General features: G+C 31.8%; 6 protein-coding genes across 6 annotated transcripts; 2 read left to right on the top strand and 4 right to left on the bottom strand.

Moving 5' to 3' along the window:
- Positions 1 to 2,791: 2,791 nt before the first annotated feature.
- On the bottom strand, positions 2,792 to 3,167 carry LOC130664572 (histone H2B). Its single transcript, XM_057464536.1, has one exon. It carries the CDS (start codon positions 3,165 to 3,167, stop codon positions 2,793 to 2,795), a length of 375 nt encoding a protein of 124 aa, XP_057320519.1. The 3' UTR covers position 2,792.
- Positions 3,168 to 3,602: 435 nt separating this feature from the next.
- On the top strand, positions 3,603 to 4,645 carry LOC130664571 (histone H2A). The gene has a single exon (XM_057464535.1). It carries the CDS (start codon positions 3,646 to 3,648, stop codon positions 4,021 to 4,023), a length of 378 nt encoding a protein of 125 aa, XP_057320518.1. The 5' UTR covers positions 3,603 to 3,645; the 3' UTR covers positions 4,024 to 4,645.
- Positions 4,646 to 5,847: 1,202 nt separating this feature from the next.
- Positions 5,848 to 6,554, bottom strand: LOC130664570 (histone H3). Its single transcript, XM_057464534.1, has one exon. The coding sequence runs from the start codon at positions 6,520 to 6,522 to the stop codon at positions 6,112 to 6,114; it is 411 nt and encodes a 136-aa protein (XP_057320517.1). The 5' UTR covers positions 6,523 to 6,554; the 3' UTR covers positions 5,848 to 6,111.
- Positions 6,555 to 6,829: 275 nt separating this feature from the next.
- Positions 6,830 to 7,246, top strand: LOC130664573 (histone H4). The gene has a single exon (XM_057464538.1). It carries the CDS (start codon positions 6,833 to 6,835, stop codon positions 7,142 to 7,144), a length of 312 nt encoding a protein of 103 aa, XP_057320521.1. The 5' UTR covers positions 6,830 to 6,832; the 3' UTR covers positions 7,145 to 7,246.
- Positions 7,247 to 8,634: 1,388 nt separating this feature from the next.
- On the bottom strand, positions 8,635 to 10,009 carry LOC130664910 (histone H1-like). The gene has a single exon (XM_057465096.1). It carries the CDS (start codon positions 9,957 to 9,959, stop codon positions 9,300 to 9,302), a length of 660 nt encoding a protein of 219 aa, XP_057321079.1. The 5' UTR covers positions 9,960 to 10,009; the 3' UTR covers positions 8,635 to 9,299.
- Positions 10,010 to 10,241: 232 nt separating this feature from the next.
- LOC130665964 (uncharacterized) lies at positions 10,242 to 16,759 on the bottom strand. Its single transcript, XM_057466597.1, has 3 exons — positions 15,739 to 16,759; positions 13,093 to 15,492; positions 10,242 to 10,258 (listed from the first exon to the last, which is right to left on the bottom strand). Exons 1-3 carry the CDS (start codon positions 16,757 to 16,759, stop codon positions 10,242 to 10,244), a joined length of 3,438 nt encoding a protein of 1,145 aa, XP_057322580.1.
- Between the last annotated feature and the right edge of the window lie 4,209 nt (positions 16,760 to 20,968).

A 20,968-nucleotide genomic window follows, 5' to 3' on the forward strand; every position in this document is an offset into this window, starting at 1 on the left:
ATATATGAATATGAACATATATGTTAATATTAAGATTAAGAGCTCTAATTTTCACAGGCGTCTTTTTTTATCGGAACGAAACTTTTGAACCTGTTTGGAAGAAAAAAAAAATTTGTTTGTTTTTTGAATCACCCTAATATACATATCATTAAAAATGAGTACTTGAATCGACTAAAATTAATCGAATATTTTAGGTTGCCGAATTTTGTTCGGATTGAAAAATTTTTTGAAATATGAAGTTGATAAACGCATATTCAAAGATTTACAAGATTAATTCAATAAATTTGATTTAATTTCAGATCAAGTAAGTGCGTAAAACTGATTAGTGCAACTGAGCAAATCGGTGAGTTTAATGATTTATTTTTTTTAAATTCAATTAAATTAAATTGTAATTACCATATGTGTGTGTGAAATTGGAGTATGTCTCGATGTTGATGATCTCAAATGTAAGATTCCATTGCCCGTTACCGTGACAAAAAATAAACAGAAAATTATTTTAATTATCACCGACATCGCAAATATAATTATTATTAAATATTTTTGGATAATTTAATTTAAAAAAATATTTAAATTAAAAGAAATTAATTCATTGATATTAAATTTGTTCGCTGGATATTTATAGGAGACACGTCTATTTCAATCGGTTCAAGAATTTGAACTGACTCATTTCAATAATGATACACTTATAAATTATCATAGAGAAATGTGTGTATTGTATTGTATTTCGATTATTAGTATTATGTGTGTTAGCTGTCCATTTTGCTAATTAATATTTTTTCTAGAATATTCTACTGCAACCGGTAAGTCCATGAATATTTAAAATGATATCGATTTACAAGGAAAATTATTATACAAGTTGCACATTCATAACAGCTAAAAAAGTTTTTTTTCTTTCAAATATTAATTTTAAAAAAAATGATAATTACAAAATGAAGCTAACAGAATAAGATAAATGTGAAATGCATACTCTCTAAACATGAATAAGTGAAATAAGTGAATATTCACTAATTCTGAGTGCCAACCGAACCACTTTTTGAAATTAGTGGTACGGTTTGCACTTGGAATTAGTGAATATTCACTTATTTTCACTAATTCATGTTTAGAGAGTAAGTTATCTGTTACTAAAATCATATTTAGTAAATTTCTTGATTTTGTTCAAACTTTTAAGGCTGTCAAGTTATTGGAAGAAATAATGAAAACATAAAATTTAACGAAAATTAAAGCTTATTGAACAAGCTTTAAGATACTTTTTACAGACATTGTCTATGAGTTTTAGCTTTGAAGATATATGCACTTCTAGTAAAAAACGTATCTTTCAGAAAAATCGTAAAAATTTCAAACAGCATTAACTTCTAAACTAATCTATTGATTCAGCCCATTTCCGAACTTGATCAAGATAATCGCCTATAAAATAAGAGTACAAATCTTCTTTATGATTCGATAATAACTATAGGCGCTATCGTGATGACAAGGCTGGTTATATTACATATATATACATTTTTTAACGAGTGGTATTCTTGAAATCTACTTAACTAATTTTAATAGGTTATGGCAAAATTCCTTAAAAAATCGACCATGAGGACAAATACAATAGCTAGATGTTTGAAAAATCTACCTAAAAAAACATTCGAATACCCGCTAATTATCGGTTAAGTTAAATTATCTAAAAAATGTGTCATATGCATCTTATGACAATTACAATAAATGTTGCTGTGTGAAATCAAATTAAAAAACTGCATACTCATATAAACAAATGAAAAAAAAACCTAATTTTTAAATAATCGACAACTACTAAATTATTATTATATTGAAAATATTTTTATATTAACATTAGATATTTTTTTTTCGATCAATTGTGTTACCTTGTGCTTCTGTTTAGTATAATATAATATATATCTATTTCCGGTGCATGCGACTGCGACCTTGAAGTTTTGTAATTATTTAAACTGGATGTTTTGATTTATAAAGAAAAAAATGTCATGCAAATTGTAAATTTACAATGACTGAAGAAAAAAATTAATAATAATAAATTAAGAACTTCCCTCTTTCTTGAAAATTTCGAATTTTTTTTAGCGGGAAGTAGAAATCGTTAACTTTGGTATTACATCGTATTAATCAATATGTATGTACTTTTGTTAATGTTTAAAAAAGAAAATATTATATAGTTCAAGAGCTGATTAGATTTTGGAGTCGATTGTTTAAGTCGTTTCTGAGAAATCAATGAAAAATTAAAAAAAAAAATTTTTTTTTTTTTCGTAATTCGCCAACATTTTCAAGTCTACTCGATCGAATGATTTGAAATTTCTAGGAAAGTTGATGGCCAACAAGCTTTTTCGATTGCCGCCTTAACCATCCCAATCATATAAAAGTGACTCATCTAAAATCATATAAAGTCTTATAATGAAATTGCTCCTATAAAAACTTATATGACTTTATAAAATCTTATATAATCATACTTTAATTTTTGTTTTCATACCGATTGACGTCATTTATGTAAAAAATGAGTCTCTCAGAAATTAAAGGCCAAATATCGTTGGTTACATTATCGATGGCTCAGTTATTAGTTCAGGTTGGCCATTGGTGATTTGAAAATTTCTAGTAGAATAGATAAGTACGAATACGTATTAAGTTTGAAGCATAGGTTAAAATTATCTTATGTAGCGAAATGTTGCATGAAAATTTTTTTATTAAGGTATTTACTCGGGAATAATCAACTTGATAAGCATTTATACGTTTTGAAAAATTTGGTGGCCCTGAAAAGGGCCGTTTGGTTTAATGAGGGATTGGAAAGTTTACTTGGAGCTAGTGTACTTAGTGACAGCTTTAGTTCCTTCACTGACTGCGTGCTTGGCCAATTCACCGGGTAATAGTAGACGGACTGCAGTTTGAATCTCCCGGGATGTGATGGTAGAACGCTTGTTGTAATGCGCAAGTCTGGAAGCTTCAGCCGCAATACGTTCAAAGATGTCGTTGACGAAACTGTTCATGATACTCATGGCTTTACTGGAGACTCCAGTATCAGGATGAACTTGTTTCAAAACTTTGTAGATGTAGATGGCGTAACTTTCCTTCCTCTTCTTCTTACGTCCTTTTTTGTCGGACTTGGTGATGTTCTTTTGAGCCTTGCCCGACTTTTTCACAGCTTTACCGCTTGTTTTAGGAGGCATGATGATAACTGATTTAACACTAGTACAAGACTGGAGTCAAAATGTGAATTTGCCAACCTTTGGTTTCTTTTTTAAGAGCTGACGCACTCGTGTGAGCGAACCAATGATATTGCATACCATCGGGTGGAGGGGATACGCGTAATCCTATTGGATCGCAGGTACCGACAAGGGATAATAACAATAGTAATCCTTCTGGAATCTGCGATCCAATGAAATCGTCAGATTTGTGGAGGGGTATATTTCTCAGATTGTGAGTGGCTCGCAGTAACCGATAAAAAATAATAACAATATGAATTGCATCGGAACCTGCGACCGAATTGAAAAGCAGTATTACTGGAGGGGATAATTCCTACACTGTGACTGGCTCGCAGTAACCGACGTAAAGTTGGGAAATACAGTGACTTTAGCTGCGAAAAGCACAATTCGTCTCTGACGCTTTTGAGTAAATTACGTGTTCCGTTCACTCTAACTTACAATCATGTCTGGTCGCGGTAAAGGTGGTAAAGTAAAGGGAAAGTCAAAGACCCGTTCAAGTCGTGCTGGACTTCAGTTCCCAGTGGGTCGTATCCATCGTATGTTGCGCAAAGGCAACTACGCAGAACGTGTCGGAGCTGGTGCTCCAGTGTACTTAGCAGCTGTTATGGAATACCTCGCTGCTGAAGTACTTGAGTTGGCAGGTAACGCTGCTCGTGATAACAAGAAGACTCGTATCATCCCACGTCATCTTCAGCTGGCCATCCGTAACGATGAAGAGTTGAACAAACTTCTTTCTGGAGTTACTATCGCCCAAGGTGGAGTTCTGCCCAACATTCAAGCTGTCTTATTGCCCAAGAAGACCGAAAAAAGCAGTTCCTAAATTACTATCCACTTTCCTCATAAACAAAACGGCCCTTTTCAGGGCCACCAAATTTTTCAAAACGTTAAAAACTATCTTGTTCACAATGAGGCGTCCAGTTTCAAAGACACAATCTAACGGGGTAAATTTGAATTACCGCGTTCAAATAAATTCAAAATAAAATCTATTGCTTACACTGTCGATATAGTTGCAATACCACCCAGGGTTATACGGGTAGGTTGCGACTAGTCGACCGGGGAGTGAAAATTGGAGGCTCGTTTGTCAGTCAATGAATAAAAATAGATACTTAATTATTTGAATAATGATCTCTTTTAAATAAAATATTTAATTAATTAAATTATTTATAAAGTGTAACAATTATGGTGGGAAAATAGTCGATGGCAGGACACCATTTAGTTTAAATTAATTCAGTGTGAGTGTGTGATAGTTCAGGGGACTCAGAGTAAATGTGTGTGTGAAATAAGGAAATAAATAATTGCGGGAAAATTATTATTTCGATTTTAATTAAGGTAAAAACTAGAAGAGTGTGTGTGTGATATGCCAAAGGTAATTGGCTATATTTTGAAATATTGCGGGTTTATAAATAAAATATATGGTCTAAATAAAAAGGTTATAATAAAAGGTTTATAATAAAAGAGTTAAAAAGGTTTATTTAATGAAGTTTATAGGGTTTATAATTCAATAAAGATTTATAAGGCTTATAAGAGATAAAGTTTATAAGGTATAAAAGGTTTAAGTTATAAGGTTAAAATAAATAAAAGGTTCAAAGTGTAAAATTGAAATTACAATAAGTTACTTATAAATTATCCTTCCTCATCCTTCTCTAACAATTAAACAAAATTACACTGACCCTGATGATCTAAGATCCGGCTCTGGGAGGCCGTTATCACTTCCAGTGGCGCCCTTTGTAAGGACGACCAGCGTAACAGCAATAGCCCTGTTATATCAATGACCATAATTTTAATGATATCACAAATAACTTAAGGGGAGGGTAAGGTTCATTCGTACAAAGAGAGACATCTTCTTGTGAATTTTTTGTAACGACACAGTTAAAATCTCTTTATTCAAACCAATGGTACATTAAAATAGGAGAGCGGTGCCCCTCATAACTTTGTGCTGGATCGTTTGAAATCAAAAAATCAAAGTTTATTCATTAGATAATAGTTTTCCCCAGGTAACGCTAGAAGGGTTTTTCGAAATTTCAATTTTTTGGAACACTAAAGGGGAAAAACGCGATTTTTTTTTTAGAAAATTGGCTTAGCTTGATATTAAAAAGAATAAATATTATTAATAAATTTTTAAAAATCTCTCCAGAGTTACCTCGTAAATTATGTACAGAAATAGTATTCAAAATTTCGGAAGTATCGGTGCAGTGGTTTTGAAGTTATGAGGAGCACCAACTTTGAAAACGTGAGTTGTGGAAAAAACGCTACAAAGTTTTGAACACTGAAAATTCTAGTATAAGCTATCTTTAAGCGGATTTTATCGGCTTACCTCACACTCAATCATGAATGCCACGTTTAAATTTCTGTAAGTAAAACTGGAAGGTTAGATTAGGTATTATACAGAGATCGAAACATCTGCCACTTAACAAGCGGTCAGGTCGGGTAGGTATAAAAATCCGACGGCTCGTAGCACCTTTTGTCTGATCCTTACTATCTCCCCTATTGGTATTGTCGTGACTCGATGTTTCCCGTTTGTATTTTCTTTCGTTCAGATTTAGTTGTCGCCATTTATTTTTGAATTATCATTTATGTTTACATTATGAATTTTCACCCAAAAAGTTCAATAAATGATATAGAATTATTAAATGCTAAACGTACACTCAAATTATACAAATTTGCGTTAATTACGCAGTGAATGTGGCTTTGAAAAAATAAGAATAATTTTCATAAAATATTAGACTGTCCTACAAGATAAAAATTGGCTTGAAGATAATAATAAAAAATGGGTAAATCAGGAATGAAGTTATTTTTGGTAAACGATTAAATGTTATAAATAAATGACTTATTGAGTTTTCTTAGTATGAAAAATTTGATGGCCCTGAAAAGGGCCGTTTGGTTTATTGGTGTGTGATGTTGAAATAGCTTAAGCACGTTCTCCTCGGATACGACGAGCCAACTGGATGTCCTTGGGCATGATGGTAACACGCTTGGCGTGGATGGCACAAAGGTTGGTGTCTTCAAAAAGACCAACGAGGTAGGCTTCGCTGGCTTCCTGGAGGGCCATTACAGCAGAGCTCTGGAATCTCAAGTCAGTTTTGAAATCCTGAGCGATTTCACGAACTAAACGTTGGAATGGTAGTTTACGGATGAGGAGCTCAGTGCTCTTTTGGTAACGACGGATCTCACGGAGAGCGACAGTTCCTGGACGGTAACGATGAGGTTTCTTGACTCCACCAGTGGCTGGCGCGCTCTTACGGGCGGCCTTTGTAGCCAGTTGTTTGCGTGGAGCCTTTCCACCAGTTGACTTACGAGCAGTTTGCTTGGTACGAGCCATGATAAGCTAGCTAATCTCCGAATAAACGTAGTGTTGCGTTCAGAAACTAAGAGCGGAATGAGTTTTCGGAGCCGAAAATCGCCTTTTTGTTAACTCGCAGAGCAGATGGCGCGTGGAAGGGGTAATTTAGCATCACTTCGATTGGTTTATTTCCGAGAGTGGGAGACAAATGTACCGTGACTCTGATTCGTCCAATTCGAGCGGTGGGGGTAAATCTAAGAATGTCTTTAAAAAGAGGCACAAAATAATTTTGGAGCATTCTCAGTCTAACTCTTCAAGTGTTCACTTTTCTAAAAGTTAACTTATAATCATGACTGGTCGTGGTAAGGGAGGAAAAGGATTGGGAAAAGGAGGAGCCAAGCGCCATCGTAAAGTTTTGCGTGACAACATCCAAGGTATCACTAAACCAGCTATCCGTCGTCTGGCTCGTCGTGGTGGAGTCAAACGTATTTCTGGACTCATCTACGAAGAAACCCGTGGAGTTCTCAAGGTCTTCCTCGAAAACGTCATTCGTGACGCAGTTACCTACACCGAACACGCCAAACGTAAGACCGTCACCGCTATGGACGTTGTCTACGCTCTGAAACGTCAAGGCCGTACTCTCTACGGTTTTGGAGGTTAATTCATTTTTCTACAGCTTCGATCAATAAACAAAACGGCCCTTTTCAGGGCCACCAAATTTTTCATACGTTGAAAGTTATTCAAGTTTTACTTTACATATTTAACCTAATTAAAATCATTGATGCTTTAGCAAGATGTAACCTAACGTAATAAAGTTAGGAACTTCAATTTTATATCTTAAACCATAAGTCTACAGGACAATGTTTTGAATAAATATACACGGAATCACCTGAATTGTTGAAAAATCCATAATATTGTAATAGAACATTACTCATAAGTCGTATTTAGAAACATTTTCGCTATTCCGAAAAACACCCTTAGATAGAAACATTCACATAGTTTGTTGAATTTATCATTATTCGATCGGATTTATTTTATTTGTTATTATTGAAAATCTGATCGTATAAGAAATACAACGAAATACAAAATCATACAAGGCTACATGATTATATAAAATAGAATTTTTCTCAATTATGTTGGCAAACTTAGAATACGTGTTATAACATGACAAAGAAGAATTCACAACAACAAAAAATATTTATAACTATCTTAAACAATTAATACACACCTTAAAAACAATACTTTCATATTTACAAATTTTATTGTTGAGAGCTAAGATTCTTCATAGGTTAGTTTAATTATGCAACTGTTCCGATCAATACCTCAGTCAGCCTTATCAGTGCTGCCAAATTTTTGGCACTAAATTTCATACCATTTATATCAACAATTACTCATATCAGCTGTTTTTGGCCGAACTGAATTCGTCGTAAACGTGATAAGTTTAAGTATTTGTAAATTATGCATTTATCAACTTAAGCTTACGACGTTTACTATAAGCCTAGTTCCGCCAAACACACTTCTATTGTCTAATATAGTATTATTTATTTAATAAAATTACATAGAATTTATGTTACACGGAGAGAAAAAATGAGAATTTTTTCAATTTTGCTTGGGGAAAATTCCTTAGTTGGCGTTGTGAGATTTTCTATATCAACATGTGAATTGTCACTATGTCACATAGAAAATTTCGCTTTGTTACATACGAATTATTATATCTTGACAATGTAGATTTTCCTATACCAACATTGAAAAAGTAACTATGTAATATAGGAACAATTCCAATGTTAACATGGGAATTTTTCCCATACTATCATAGGAAAAATTCCTATGTAGACATTGAAAAAATTCCTGTGTTAACATTGCTGGAATTCCTTTAATGACGTAGGAAATTCCTCAATGTCATCATGGGAAAGTTTCCTATGTTAACATGGAAATTATTCCCATGTTAACAAAGTAGAAATTCCCATGTATTTAAAAATGAAATATTTGTAAACTGATGTTTTTTTTTTACAGAATTATAATTTTGACTGATACTTATAAATTAAAAAAAAATGTCATTGCAGAACATCAATAATTTTATCACCTTTTCAATTAAAGCGGAGTACAATGATAGTAAAAATATGTTGTACCTGTTTGATGTAATATATCTGCTGTTAATTTGTAATTTATTAAGTACAACAAAATCAATTAATTGAATTGATGATTATATACTGTCGGTAACACGATGTAATTGATTTTTACGTACACGTTTATATTAATTAAATTTATAAAAACATTTGTTCATTGGTAGGTGCTTCAAAGAAATTTTAATTAAATTACACAAAATTTTTTTCGAAAGCTTTGAAACTCGATTTTCGTAAATCTTATAACTTTCAAACATCTCTATTTTATCGCTCAAGGCCTAAATGATAATAATGACAAAAATATTGGGTATTTGTGGAATTATTGGTTTAGAATTATAACAGAGGAGTTACCTTGTTAATTCTCGACGTTCTGGATAAAGGCACTATTGGAAGCAGTACTCAGTCTTTCAGAACCGGATTTTAATATTAATAAATCAGGGTCGCTGAAAGTTATTTGCCACTGTAACGTAGGAGAAATTTATTCATAACAAAATTATTATATTAATTATGCAACGAAAATATTTTTACTCCGTTTTGGAATATTGTAATATAAGATAAATAATAATCTTAAAGAATTAGGATACGTTTTGAAAAATTTGGTTGGTCCTGAAAAGGACCGTTTGTTTCATTTTTTACATATGTATTTCAAGTATTTAAAGATCAGGCATTCCTAAGGAATGTACGAGTGAGAATTTATTTTTTAACTGTTGCAGCTTTTTTTGCTGGAGCTTTCACTGTTTTTGGTGCAGCAACTTTCTTTGGCTTAGGTGACTTGGGCTTGGCTGTTGGAGTTTTTGTAGCTTTTTTAGTTTTAGGAGAAGCGGCTGTTCTAGTTTTAGTTGGAGCTTTAGCTGCTGGTTTCTTTGGCACAGATTTCTTAGCTGGTGCCTTTTTAGGTGATGCAGGTTTTTTCACAGTTTTGGCTTCACCAGTTACTTTCTTGGCTGCTGGTTTTTTGGCAGCTGCAGGTTTTTTAGCAGCAGCGGGTTTCTTCACAGCTGCTTTAGGTTTAGATGCTGGTTTCTCGACTGGGAGTTTGAATGATCCAGAAGCACCTTTTCCTTTGGTCTGAACAAGAGTTCCCTTGATGACAGCTGCCCTGAGAGACTTCTTGATGAACGGTGCTTGTTTTTCAATATCGACCTTGTAGGTTGCAGCGATGTATTTCTTGATGGCCTGAAGAGATGATCCCCCACGTTCACCAAGAGATTTGATGGCAGCAATAACCATATCAGCAGCACTTGGATGAGTTGCTTTAGTTGCTGGTTTCTTAGCAGCTGCTTTTTTAGGCGAATCGACCTTGGCAGCTGCCTTCTCTTCGACTGGAGTTGGTGATGCTGATGTCTCAGTCATGATGATTAAATTCAACGAATAATACTTTTAAAACGTACGAATAACTTCTGTTAACTGACGTAAGCAGAATGTAGCGCCACCTCTGCGAAGCGCTGTGTACACACTTTTGTGCGGACCTTGGAGAGAGACTGCTTTATTTCTCGCCAGACTCATGTCAACAAATTTTACTTAACAGTGTTCAAACCTCATATTTATTTACTGTTTGTTAAATACATATTTTTAATTTATCATTTAAAATCATTTTTCCTCTTAGCAAAATGTTCAATCATAAATTTTTCAAAATTAGTTCTTCAAAAATTCTGAAAGTATCAAATATATTAAGCATTTCATAAGTACTCTATGGCTCCGGGGGTATATATCTTGTAACAATAACTTTAATAAACAATTATGTAAATATTTAATCTCCATAAAATTTATTCTTAAAGCTGCTTTAATGCTTATTGCAGCCATGTAAATTCTTTAAATCACTTAATAATGACTTATTGTTAAAGATATATTTACATATATTTCACTTGCTCAAGCGAAGTTGGTTTGCTTTTCACTCATTTTCATTTCGATCTTAGTAAAGAGACAAATTTTATAAATATCTAAATAACTTTCATTAAGTTTTTAATAAAAAACTATACTACAATAGTAATCTATTATTTTAAATTACTGATGTAACAATTAACGATTAAATTAAAACCATTATTTGGTTAAATTTATCCACTAAGTAATTTTTAAAAATAATTTTAGAGGTATCTAATTACTCAAGTTGTAACATGCGATAAAAATAAATATAAATAAATAATAATAAACTCTATTATTCAAGTTAGACATAGAAAATCATGTAATCCTACGACACTTGTGATATAAAATTATGAACGAAGAGTAGATGAGTTGTGGAAAATTGTTGATATAAAATATAAATCCCGTTTTCATTATTATAGGTGCTTATGCACGGAAAAATGAGCAGTTGAAAAATTTAACTCATATCTAAGTATTTATTACAGTTTTGTATAGTAGTAAAGCGCTGCGACTTTGAAACTGTAAAAATTATGTTTTTATCCAGGCATAACAAATATTACAGTTTCAAACTCGATACTGTCCGGCTCTCTATAGTTAACAGATTTTATAATTTTAAATTTTATTTTAAAAATTACAATCTCACACTGTAATTTTTTCTACAAATTCTTCAAATTATTTTTCCTGAGACAAAAAAATTTTATTACAGTTTCATAAAGTAAGAAGAATATCTTTTGCTTGAATATATACTCCGAAAATGCTACCATATGAAATATAAGCTACAATCTTTAGTTTCATTCGACAAAAAAGAGATTCTTTTTTTTTTCGAAATTCGATATTTAAAATAATGATAACTATAGTTTAAGATTATAAAATTTATAGTTTCATAGACTAATATTTATTTATTGTTTCCTCCTGAATCTATACAATAAAAACTCTTAAATCTGTAGTATAATAACAATTTTTTTTTTTAGTTAATATCGGATTTAATTGTATTGATAAATATTCATACCCTTCAATAGAAGTCGCAATCGATTGATTTTTTAATACACAAGAATGTTATTTTATACGAACGTAACACTTTGTAAGTGTCACTCTCAAATCAACACACATAATATGTTGAAAATAATCTCAACCATTACAAAAGAATTCTCGGAAAATTTAAAGTAAAAATGACACTTCTGATGTGTATCTTTAACATACAATTTGTGTAGATTCGTTTAAATAACGCACGGGTGTTAAATTTACATCCATTCACGTGTTAAAAATATTGCTTTCCAGAGAGGGGAAGGGTTAACAATTGTCTAAATTAAAAATATCAAATCCAGCGCTTTGGAATATACATTTTTCAGTCTGCAGCAGTGACGATACGTGTAGTAGAATAACATTTTAAATCAGAATAAAATAGACATTGATACTTGTCAAATAATACCTGAGTTTCGTATGATTGATAATGTTCATTAAAATAATATTCATTGATACCATGCTATACATCATGGGACTCAGTACCATTCTAGCATGGCTTTGATTACTATGCTACAAATTAATATTTACCAGTAGCATGATTACCATGTAGTATGGTAAATATTACCAGAAGAATGGTAATCATTCCCATGCTACATAGTATCGATTCCTATGCTTTAAAAAATAGGACTGATTACCATGTAGATTGGTAATTATTACCATTCTCTTCTCTCCGTGCATATTAACAAGTTGAAAAATGCGTCATTTGTCACAAAAAAATCTCCCCCTCTTTCACATATCTTAAAAATTAATCTAAAAAACATGTACACAATACGATAAGAACATACGTGATATTTTCCCACCTAAATTAAAAAAAAATACCCTTACTCCAACGCTCTCTATATCCTTATTTATGAACGATATCAATCCCATGCCCCCCTCTATATCCTCCACATACCCATTCCAAGTAGTGCCCTCTATATCCACAATATCAATCCCATACCCCATGCCCATGATCCAGGCCCCGAACTTACAGTATCAATCTCATATCCCCCTTCCCAATCAATATCCTCTCCTTCCCTCAGGCCTCGAAATCTACTAGAAAATGCTACTAGCGCCCTATCTCGGATACCGGTATGGAAGATCAACAGAAAGTGCTACTAGCGCACCCTCTCTCAACTGTCGGTAAGGAAAATTACCCCAACCCCCTACTTATTCACGATGGTATTGCAGATCCCTATTGTCGGAATGGAAGCCCCCCTCCTTACCTACTCAGAAAAGCTAAGTATCCAGGTATCTATCTAATAATTGAAACAATAATAAAAAGACGTGGAAATAAATTGTATGTGAAGTGGCTCGGCTACGGCAGCTCTCATAGCACCTGGATTGACAAATTAGACCTGTAAAAGTCTTATGTTGTTATCTTATATTCTTATAAATAAAAACAAAATTTTTAATTGTATAAACATTTTTTTTTATTTACAAACCTTAAAACTAATTGTACAAAAACTTAGAAATTATATTTACATTTTTTTATTTACTGCTTTTTACATCAATTTTATTTTTTTAATTATGGTTTTATCATCATCATCAGCATACTCTACAATCATTTGATATTTTTTATAACCCCAAGGTAGGGTGTCATGACTACCATCAACAAGCTTACGCTTATTATCCGCCCAACTCAAAGCTATTTTATTATGAACAATTGTTGTCACATCATGTTTTTTAGATTTAATTAAATGTTGATTCTCAGTCAATGTAACATGATTTTCAAGACATTGTTTTAAATCATCAAACGTGATCGTTCTCAAAGTAGGACCTTCGACTTCCTTTCTACGCTGATTTGCTTTCTCGTTTTGATATCTTTTGAATGTATATAATTTTGCCCTAAGCCCAATGAATTCAGTCATAATTTGTCCATTGTTTTCATCCTTCATCAGACCTAGGACGCTTTTATTGACTAACGGCATATTATATACATTGTTAATGGGGTAGTCAGAGGTGTCGAACTTAAAGATATCACGTTTGATGATTTTATAAATGTCTGGCACTGTAAAATGGTAGATAAGACTGTCTATGTCGGTGTACATTAGCTTGGACTTATCATCTTCAAAATTCTCTTTCACATAATTGTAATGAAAATCATATATGAACGTTTTAGATAAATCTAAAATACTAAAGCCAACATAAATCGGTTTATTGAAGCAGACTTTAACTTTTTTGAATTCAACAATTACCATATCTTTATCGACAATTGTAAGACTATGGAAATTTGGCTTACATATGAGCTCTTTGATGCCAAATCTACCATCCCATTTGGTTTTTAATTGCACCTCTTTGTGCTTTCTGACATTAAGCATAGTCTTTTCGAATACAGCGTTGTTCATCAATTCAAAAAAATTTTTCTCAAATTCATTTTTCGCTAAATTTCTACAATATGTATTTTTGTCAATATATGCTTTGAGCCAAGGTGATTGTTTAAATTTCAGTACTCTGTGAATTTTCGTTAATTTTAATCCTAATTCTAGACATTGCTGGAAATTTTTATAATGTATAACATAGTTCTGTTTATTATAAAGTGTTGTTGATAACTTGGAGACTTTGGATCCTGGGGGTACAAAGTGCTCGGGACACAAGGGCAAGTCTTTGTGAAGCTCAAGCAAGTCTTCTGGATAACTTAAATCTACTTCTAATATATATCCTACGTCATCATCATTATCATTTAAAAACTTAGCTACGTTATCTAAATTTTCAACCCACTCAAATGAATCTGTTGGCAGTGGCATACTCATGGCTGCACTATACAAATTATTTACACTATAATACATCAAGTAAGATTCAGTTTTTTTTGGATCAAACTCTTTACCCATGTACCGATTGTTTGCAGCAGCATACCGGTTTGTACACTGGGAGACCCCACCTCTGATACCGTTTTCAATAAAAAGTACCATTTCAGGATCAGTAAGAAGCTGAAGTTCTACACCAGTGTGTTTGAGCATAGCATCATAAGATAGATCAGGAGCTGAGTAGTAATGCAATGCATCTAAATTGTAAGTTGTAAAGCAGTTTTGTCTAAAATTCTCAAATACGTCTGCTAGGAGGAGTACCTTAGTTTTAAGATATAAATCTGAGTACTCTCCAAGTGTGCTGATATTGAATTTACTGCAGATTAGCTGAGCGAAAGTATAATGCTGATCGGAAATACCACCCTTGGATAATTTTGAGAAAAATAAGACTTGATCAGGCAATTGTTTGTCGTTTAGTTTATTAATACTGGAAATATATTCATACGGAAATGCGCCTTTACGAGTTACTAATTTGAATTGTTCAGGATCAGTAAAGTGAAGTTTAGTTATCTGTTTTTCATCATCACCAAGAAAAGAAGCTAATTTTTCTAGGCTGGATGCCATAAATTTGAATGAGTCTATAAAACGTAATATGACGGAAGTATTTTTAATTGATTTTGTAAAAGATAGATAACGTTCTTTATTAATTGGCAGTAAATTTATTTTGCCTTCAACATATATAGCTAAAGTTTTGATTAAGAGATGTGAATCGTGATCAGATAAATTGTGAAAGACTACAGGAATAACATGAGACTTAGGATAATTGAGATTACAAGATATATGAGCTGGACCTCGATAATTGCCAGTGAAATGACAGTAATCATGACATTTATCTTTATTCGAAGTAATTGTTTTTTCACAAATATGACAAACAGTTGCCTGATTGTGTTTCTCATGTTGCTCTTTAGTTAGCGGTTTCATAGGCATGGGATTTTTTAAATTCTTTTCAAACTCTTCAGCTAAATCTCTAAGTTTTAAAACAAACCACGCGATACAATGTGGTGATCGATGTAATCTAAATTTAGATAAGTTATTATCATAACTGCAATGCTGATAAAGGGCAACACTGTGTGGAACATGCTTTTGAGTTTTATCATCTCCTTGGGTTTCCAGTCTACATTCCAAGTTTGCATATACAACAAAAGGTACTGTGTCTTTATAATGATAGTTTTTGAATCTTAAAGTTTGATTTTTTTCTTCAGGAAATAGCATATGAACTTTATTCATTTTATAACAATTAGCTCTGTGATTTTCATAAGAATGTTCAAATTTAAAATGATTCAAGCATCGATCACAAAAAAATAATTTGTTGTTTGATTGGGAAATTTGAGATCTAACTAATCGAGAAAGATTTTTGATTAAAGTAAAGTGAAATTTTGGTTGAAAATTTTTTGAATCATCAGATACATTTTGCTGTACCAATAAGAGATGAATAACTTTTTTATCGGACTTTATGAACTTACTTAAATATAATGGAATTATAACACTTTTATCTGATTTCTTATTACTAAACTCTGACTCGATACCGTACACATTGATTGATAAATTATTTAAGTTTTCGAATTTTGGAATGTCTTTTAAAGCTATTGGAAATTCAATACCTTCATACTTTAACAAAGTACTAAAATGTGGATACGCATTCTTCCTCTCAGGATGCCCAGAATTAGGAGGATATAATGCGGCAATGATGCACCAGAGAAAGCAGTATTCATCAAAATTTTTAATATTCAATACTGCTTTTTTAAGTTGGATGTCCTTGGGAAGTTCTATAAATGTTGAATCTCCAGCTTGTAAAGGAGAATATTTAGACATAGTAATTTTTAAATTTTGGATTTCAATTAAACCCCAACCAGAATCTCTTTGGTTGAAATCCTCTACTTTCTTTAATAATTTTTCATAAACTTGATCATTATACCAATCAGCAAGAGATGTCGCTGGTAGTACTTCTCGACTCTTGGTAGTAAATGACTTTGTCTCTTCAATGGAATCTTCAGCTTTAGCATTTCTGAATTTGCAGGATAACTCAACATTTACTTTGAGTCCAACAAGATCTTTAAGTATGTTATTCACTTTTTCAATTACGAGATCTTGAGCGTCATCGAGAAACATATGCAAATCCGTGTGAGCTTGATTCACAACACATCCTGACTTAATATTGTTTGAAAAAGCACTTTCAGTGTCTTGCCACTTGATGAAACGATGTTTTAAATGCAGTTCAACGCCAATCTCTTGACCACTTAATTGAGAAAATTGATCTGCGTACCAGTATAGAAGTATAATGTTTCTTCGAACACTTCTCCTGATTTGAACATTGATTTGAGAATCGAATAAAATCTCGTTGAAATGATTGATTGTATCAATGCACACTAGATAACATCTCTGAGAATGTTCTTTACTTAAAGTCTCATGTTGCAAATCATTAAATGACTTGATTATTGAATCAACTGGACGTTGAAGTGCCGCAATAAAATCGTTATAAGCCATTCTAAAAAAATTATAACCAAAATTTTTTTTCTAAAAGTCGATTGGTACCGGCAAATTATTTTACACTTTTTAAACTACACTTGTAATTATGAAAAGTTTTCAACATGAAATAAAAAATAAATAATTTAAAAAGTTTAGTACAAAATAAATTTTTGTCAGATCACTATACGATTATTCATTTGAAAACTTTATAACTAAAACACAAATTGTTTACATAACCTCTATATTGTTCACATAACCTCTAAAAATTGTTTACAAAAAGAAATTTTTTTTTTAAAACTGTATTAAAAAATTATATAGAATAATTTTTAGAACACATGCACAAAAACTTTGAATTGTCAGAGGAATTTTGAGCAGAGATTCGTACTGCACTCAGTGAACTCACAATTCTTTCTGTAAAGTACGTTCTCAACACGTGTTTTTATAGGCGACAAATGACTCGTCAATTGCTCGTCAATTCTAGTGCTAAAAAATACCAATATTACCAAAATCCCCTAGAAAGTTGCTAGAATTCCCTAAGAAAAACTAAAATACCCTAGGAGATAACGAAAATTCCCTAGAACGCTCAAATATAATCTAAATTGCAGATGTCGTGACAAAAAGTATGTCGTCATCTACTAAGCAGTTAAAAGCTTTGACAAAGGAACTGGATGAATCATTGTTTTAAAATAAATTTTATGGAACATTCCATTACGCAGTTAAAAAAATTGAACAAAAGAATAGGGGAGACCGGGGTACGAATGCCCCCTTAAGCCGGTTTTTTCTTGTCGTGGCTTTTGACCATCAGATTCGTTTATATTCCGTCTATTTCGGAAGAATCAGTCGAAATTTTGTAAAAAAAAGAAATAATTTTTTTTTTCTGGGGCACGAAGGTCCCTTCCCCAAAAAATTATAAAAAAAAAAATTTTATTATTTCCCGTCAAGTTATGACCACTACAATGTTTTTATCATATTTTAGGTGAATATGTGATAAATGGGGTAAAATGGACCACTCGAAAAAAAGAATTATAATGAAAAAATGATTTTTTTTGTTATTTTCCGTCAAGTTATGACCTTTATAATGATTTTATTATATTTTAGGTCAATATGTGATATGTAGAGCAAAATGGATCACTTAAAAAAAAATTGTAACGAAAAAATTAACTTGACGGAAAATGAAAAAAAAATAATTTTTTCGTTACAATTTTTTTTTTCGGGTGGTCCATTTTACCCCACATATCTCATATTGGCCTAAAATATGATAAAAACATTATCGAGTGGTGACAACTTGACGGCGAATGCAAAAAAAAATTTTTTTCGTTATAATTTTTTTTGTCGGATGGTCCATTTTACCCCACATATCACATATTGACTTAAAATGTGATAAAAACATTGTAGGGGTCGTAGTTTGACGGAAATCAGAAGAAATTTTTTACGTAATTTTTGAGGGGGGCCTCCGTACTCCAGGGGGCCAAAGCACCCCGGTCTCCCCTACTGTGTAAATTTTTTAAACCCATAAAATTAATCGAAAATTAGTGTGGTGAGGGATAATAAAAAATAGTTTAGCTGAACTCTTTTTAATATACTTTAGTTTTTTTTTTACTATTATCGAGATACGAGTTATCAAAATGAAAATGATACTGGATGCCCAGGGGTTCAAAGGTATCGACAATCAGTTTTTCGTGACCGAACTTGCAACAGTTACAATTTAGCATCAAATTGATGAAGTTGAAGAGTCAAAATCCACATTATTTAAGCCACCCTACAACTAGAAATTATTATTAAATTAATATCAACCTGGGTCACATATAATTATCATGGGATTAAGTGGAATTATGCTGGAAATACATTATATTATAAACTAGAAGAAGTAAATGATTAATATGTAACTCTTAATCATAAATATATTTATGTGAAAGGTTTTAAAAAAAAGTTATGGATAAAAGATTTAATTGAACATAAGAAAATTATAACTGATTAGATGACTTTAAGTGTCCCGCGCTAAAAACTTTCAAATTATTTAACAATCATTTCTGACCAAATTGAAGCTGAATTAATTTGCTAAACGAGCTATATGTTCGTTTAGTTGAAAGAATTTTTCTGCGGTCCGTGGGCTCTTCAAAAAAAAAAAAAAAATTTAGAAATTTTTCGTCTCGTGGCATTTTTCATGTTTACGCAAGAACCGGAGCTTTTAAAAATTTTTGAAAAAAATCCACATAAACTAGAGATTTCAAGCTGTAAAATGCTTTTTTTTAAATCTCGATACGATCATTTTTCATCAAGTTACAGCCTTCCAAAAATCACTAAAAAATTTATACAATTTTTCTGCTCCTTTAATTTTTTGCATTAGTGTATTTCATAAATAATTTAATTTTCAACTTAAAATGGAATAATATTTAATAGATTAAGTTAGTCATAATTTCAAAAACTAAGTTATCCCTAAAAAATGATTATTCAACGTACATATATTTAAAAAAAATCATAAATTGTTCTACTCAAGTTGACTTTTTTTCAATATATTGATGAACTTTTTAGTATATTTTTAAGTTTGAAAGTGAATCGTTTAATTGATTTAAAGAAAAAGATAATTGCCGAGTAATTATAATTTTTGAATTTAAGATTTTTACCGCCATTATAAGTATATTTACCATCATTATTGATCAAGGGCATTGATGTGTGATATCAGTTTATCTCAGTAGAGGTCGCCTCAGGGGAGGTAATTCTTACCCGACTGTATACCGGTGAGCATGGCCGAGCGGTCTAAAGCGTAAGACCTAGGCCTCTCGAACTTGATCACTGACTACTATCTGGTCATAAAGTATTGACCCTTAATTTAAAACATGAATAACTTGTGTTTAAAAAAATCGCATTAGAACGTGAAACACATAGATCGTTACATTAAAGTCTCTTTTACTCCTATCCAAAATTTCATGAACCTAAAAAATTTTTTAACCGAGATATAAACAATTGAAAGTTAAAAAACGTGATTTTTGAGGGGTATAAATTCAAGCGCCAACTTTGATTGTTTATAACTTCGTAAATAATTGTCCTGTGGCTGCGCTGATTTTTTTGTGGATAGTAGATTCTTTCCGAATAGAATTTACGGAAAAACAATTTTTTTTTTTTATAAATTATTGCTATAATTTATAATTTATCGTCACGGACTATCTTGGGATCTAATTAAGATACGAATTAGATTCAAATTTGTATTTACATAGAAAGTGATATTGAGTATTTTACGTGAGCGATGACTGATGCTGATCGCGATTCTTCTGAATTACAAGCTTTTTTAGTTTTCACGCAGGTGTTTATGATGGTCATAGGCTTAAAAACCTTTTGTAAGTGATCCTTAGCCCATCAGCGTAGTCACTGAAATATACCTGGGAAACTGTATTTCGTTGTATTGTCCAGTGTAAGAACTATGGTCAGAAAATTTAGCAAATAGTTTGAGGAATTTTTGAAATAATATATTGTTATAAGTTATAACATTATTAAAAGTTATATTACATTTGTTATAGATCGATGCCGTTCAAATATTTCGAAATATTCTATCCATTTATAAAATAATAGGTTTCGAGAATTCAAAATGATTTATTAAGTAGAAAAAAAAGTGTATAGAGAGAGAGAGAGAAAGAGAGAGAGCATAATATACACTTATCCAAAAAATTAAAGGAACAAGAAACTTTTATAAATTTTTTAGTGATTTTTGGAAGGCTGTTTATTTGTAAAAAATGATCGTATCGAAAAATCAAAAAAAGCAAATTAAAGCTTGAAATCTCTAGTTCAAAGATCTTCCAGCAAAATAATTTTTTGAGCTACGGTTTTTGTGGAATCATAAGAAAAAGGTCGAGACAAAATTTTTCCAAATTTTTTAGTTTTGTTTCTTAGGTCTACGTGGCCGGGAAAATTTTTTTCGGAAAAACCAATTCATGGCTCGTTCAGGAAATTAAATCAGCTACAATTTGCTTTTCGTTGTTTCTCTGTACGACAGTTTGCTGCTGAGAGATCAGCCTTCCAATGAAAAAGGATCCTTTTGTCTTTGATTATCGATATCTCAGCAACTAATCGTCGAAAAACTTTTTCCAAAAACGAGATAAAACAAGAATTTTTTTACTTCTTTTTTTTTTACGTTTTACTCGGGTTTTTTTTTTCTTTCGTTTTTTGGAAAAATTTGTTTTTTTTCTCTTGACCTTACATTTATTGAATAACTAACGCAAAAATGAAGGAAAA

The sequence above is a fragment of the Microplitis mediator genome, chromosome 3, assembly GCF_029852145.1.
Source record: "Microplitis mediator isolate UGA2020A chromosome 3, iyMicMedi2.1, whole genome shotgun sequence".
NCBI classification, from domain to species: domain Eukaryota; kingdom Metazoa; phylum Arthropoda; class Insecta; order Hymenoptera; family Braconidae; genus Microplitis; species Microplitis mediator.

Coding starts and splice junctions, on each gene's coding strand:
- LOC130665964 (XM_057466597.1), bottom strand. CDS start 16,759: ATGGCTTATAACGATTTTATTGCGGCACTTCAACGTCCAGTTGATTCA. Junction 15,493..15,738: donor TATAATTCCATTATATTTAA/GTAAGTTCATAA, acceptor AAATGAATAAAG/TTCATATGCTATTTCCTGAA.
- LOC130664570 (XM_057464534.1), bottom strand. CDS start 6,522: ATGGCTCGTACCAAGCAAACTGCTCGTAAGTCAACTGGTGGAAAGGCT.
- LOC130664910 (XM_057465096.1), bottom strand. CDS start 9,959: ATGACTGAGACATCAGCATCACCAACTCCAGTCGAAGAGAAGGCAGCT.
- LOC130664571 (XM_057464535.1), top strand. CDS start 3,646: ATGTCTGGTCGCGGTAAAGGTGGTAAAGTAAAGGGAAAGTCAAAGACC.
- LOC130664572 (XM_057464536.1), bottom strand. CDS start 3,167: ATGCCTCCTAAAACAAGCGGTAAAGCTGTGAAAAAGTCGGGCAAGGCT.
- LOC130664573 (XM_057464538.1), top strand. CDS start 6,833: ATGACTGGTCGTGGTAAGGGAGGAAAAGGATTGGGAAAAGGAGGAGCC.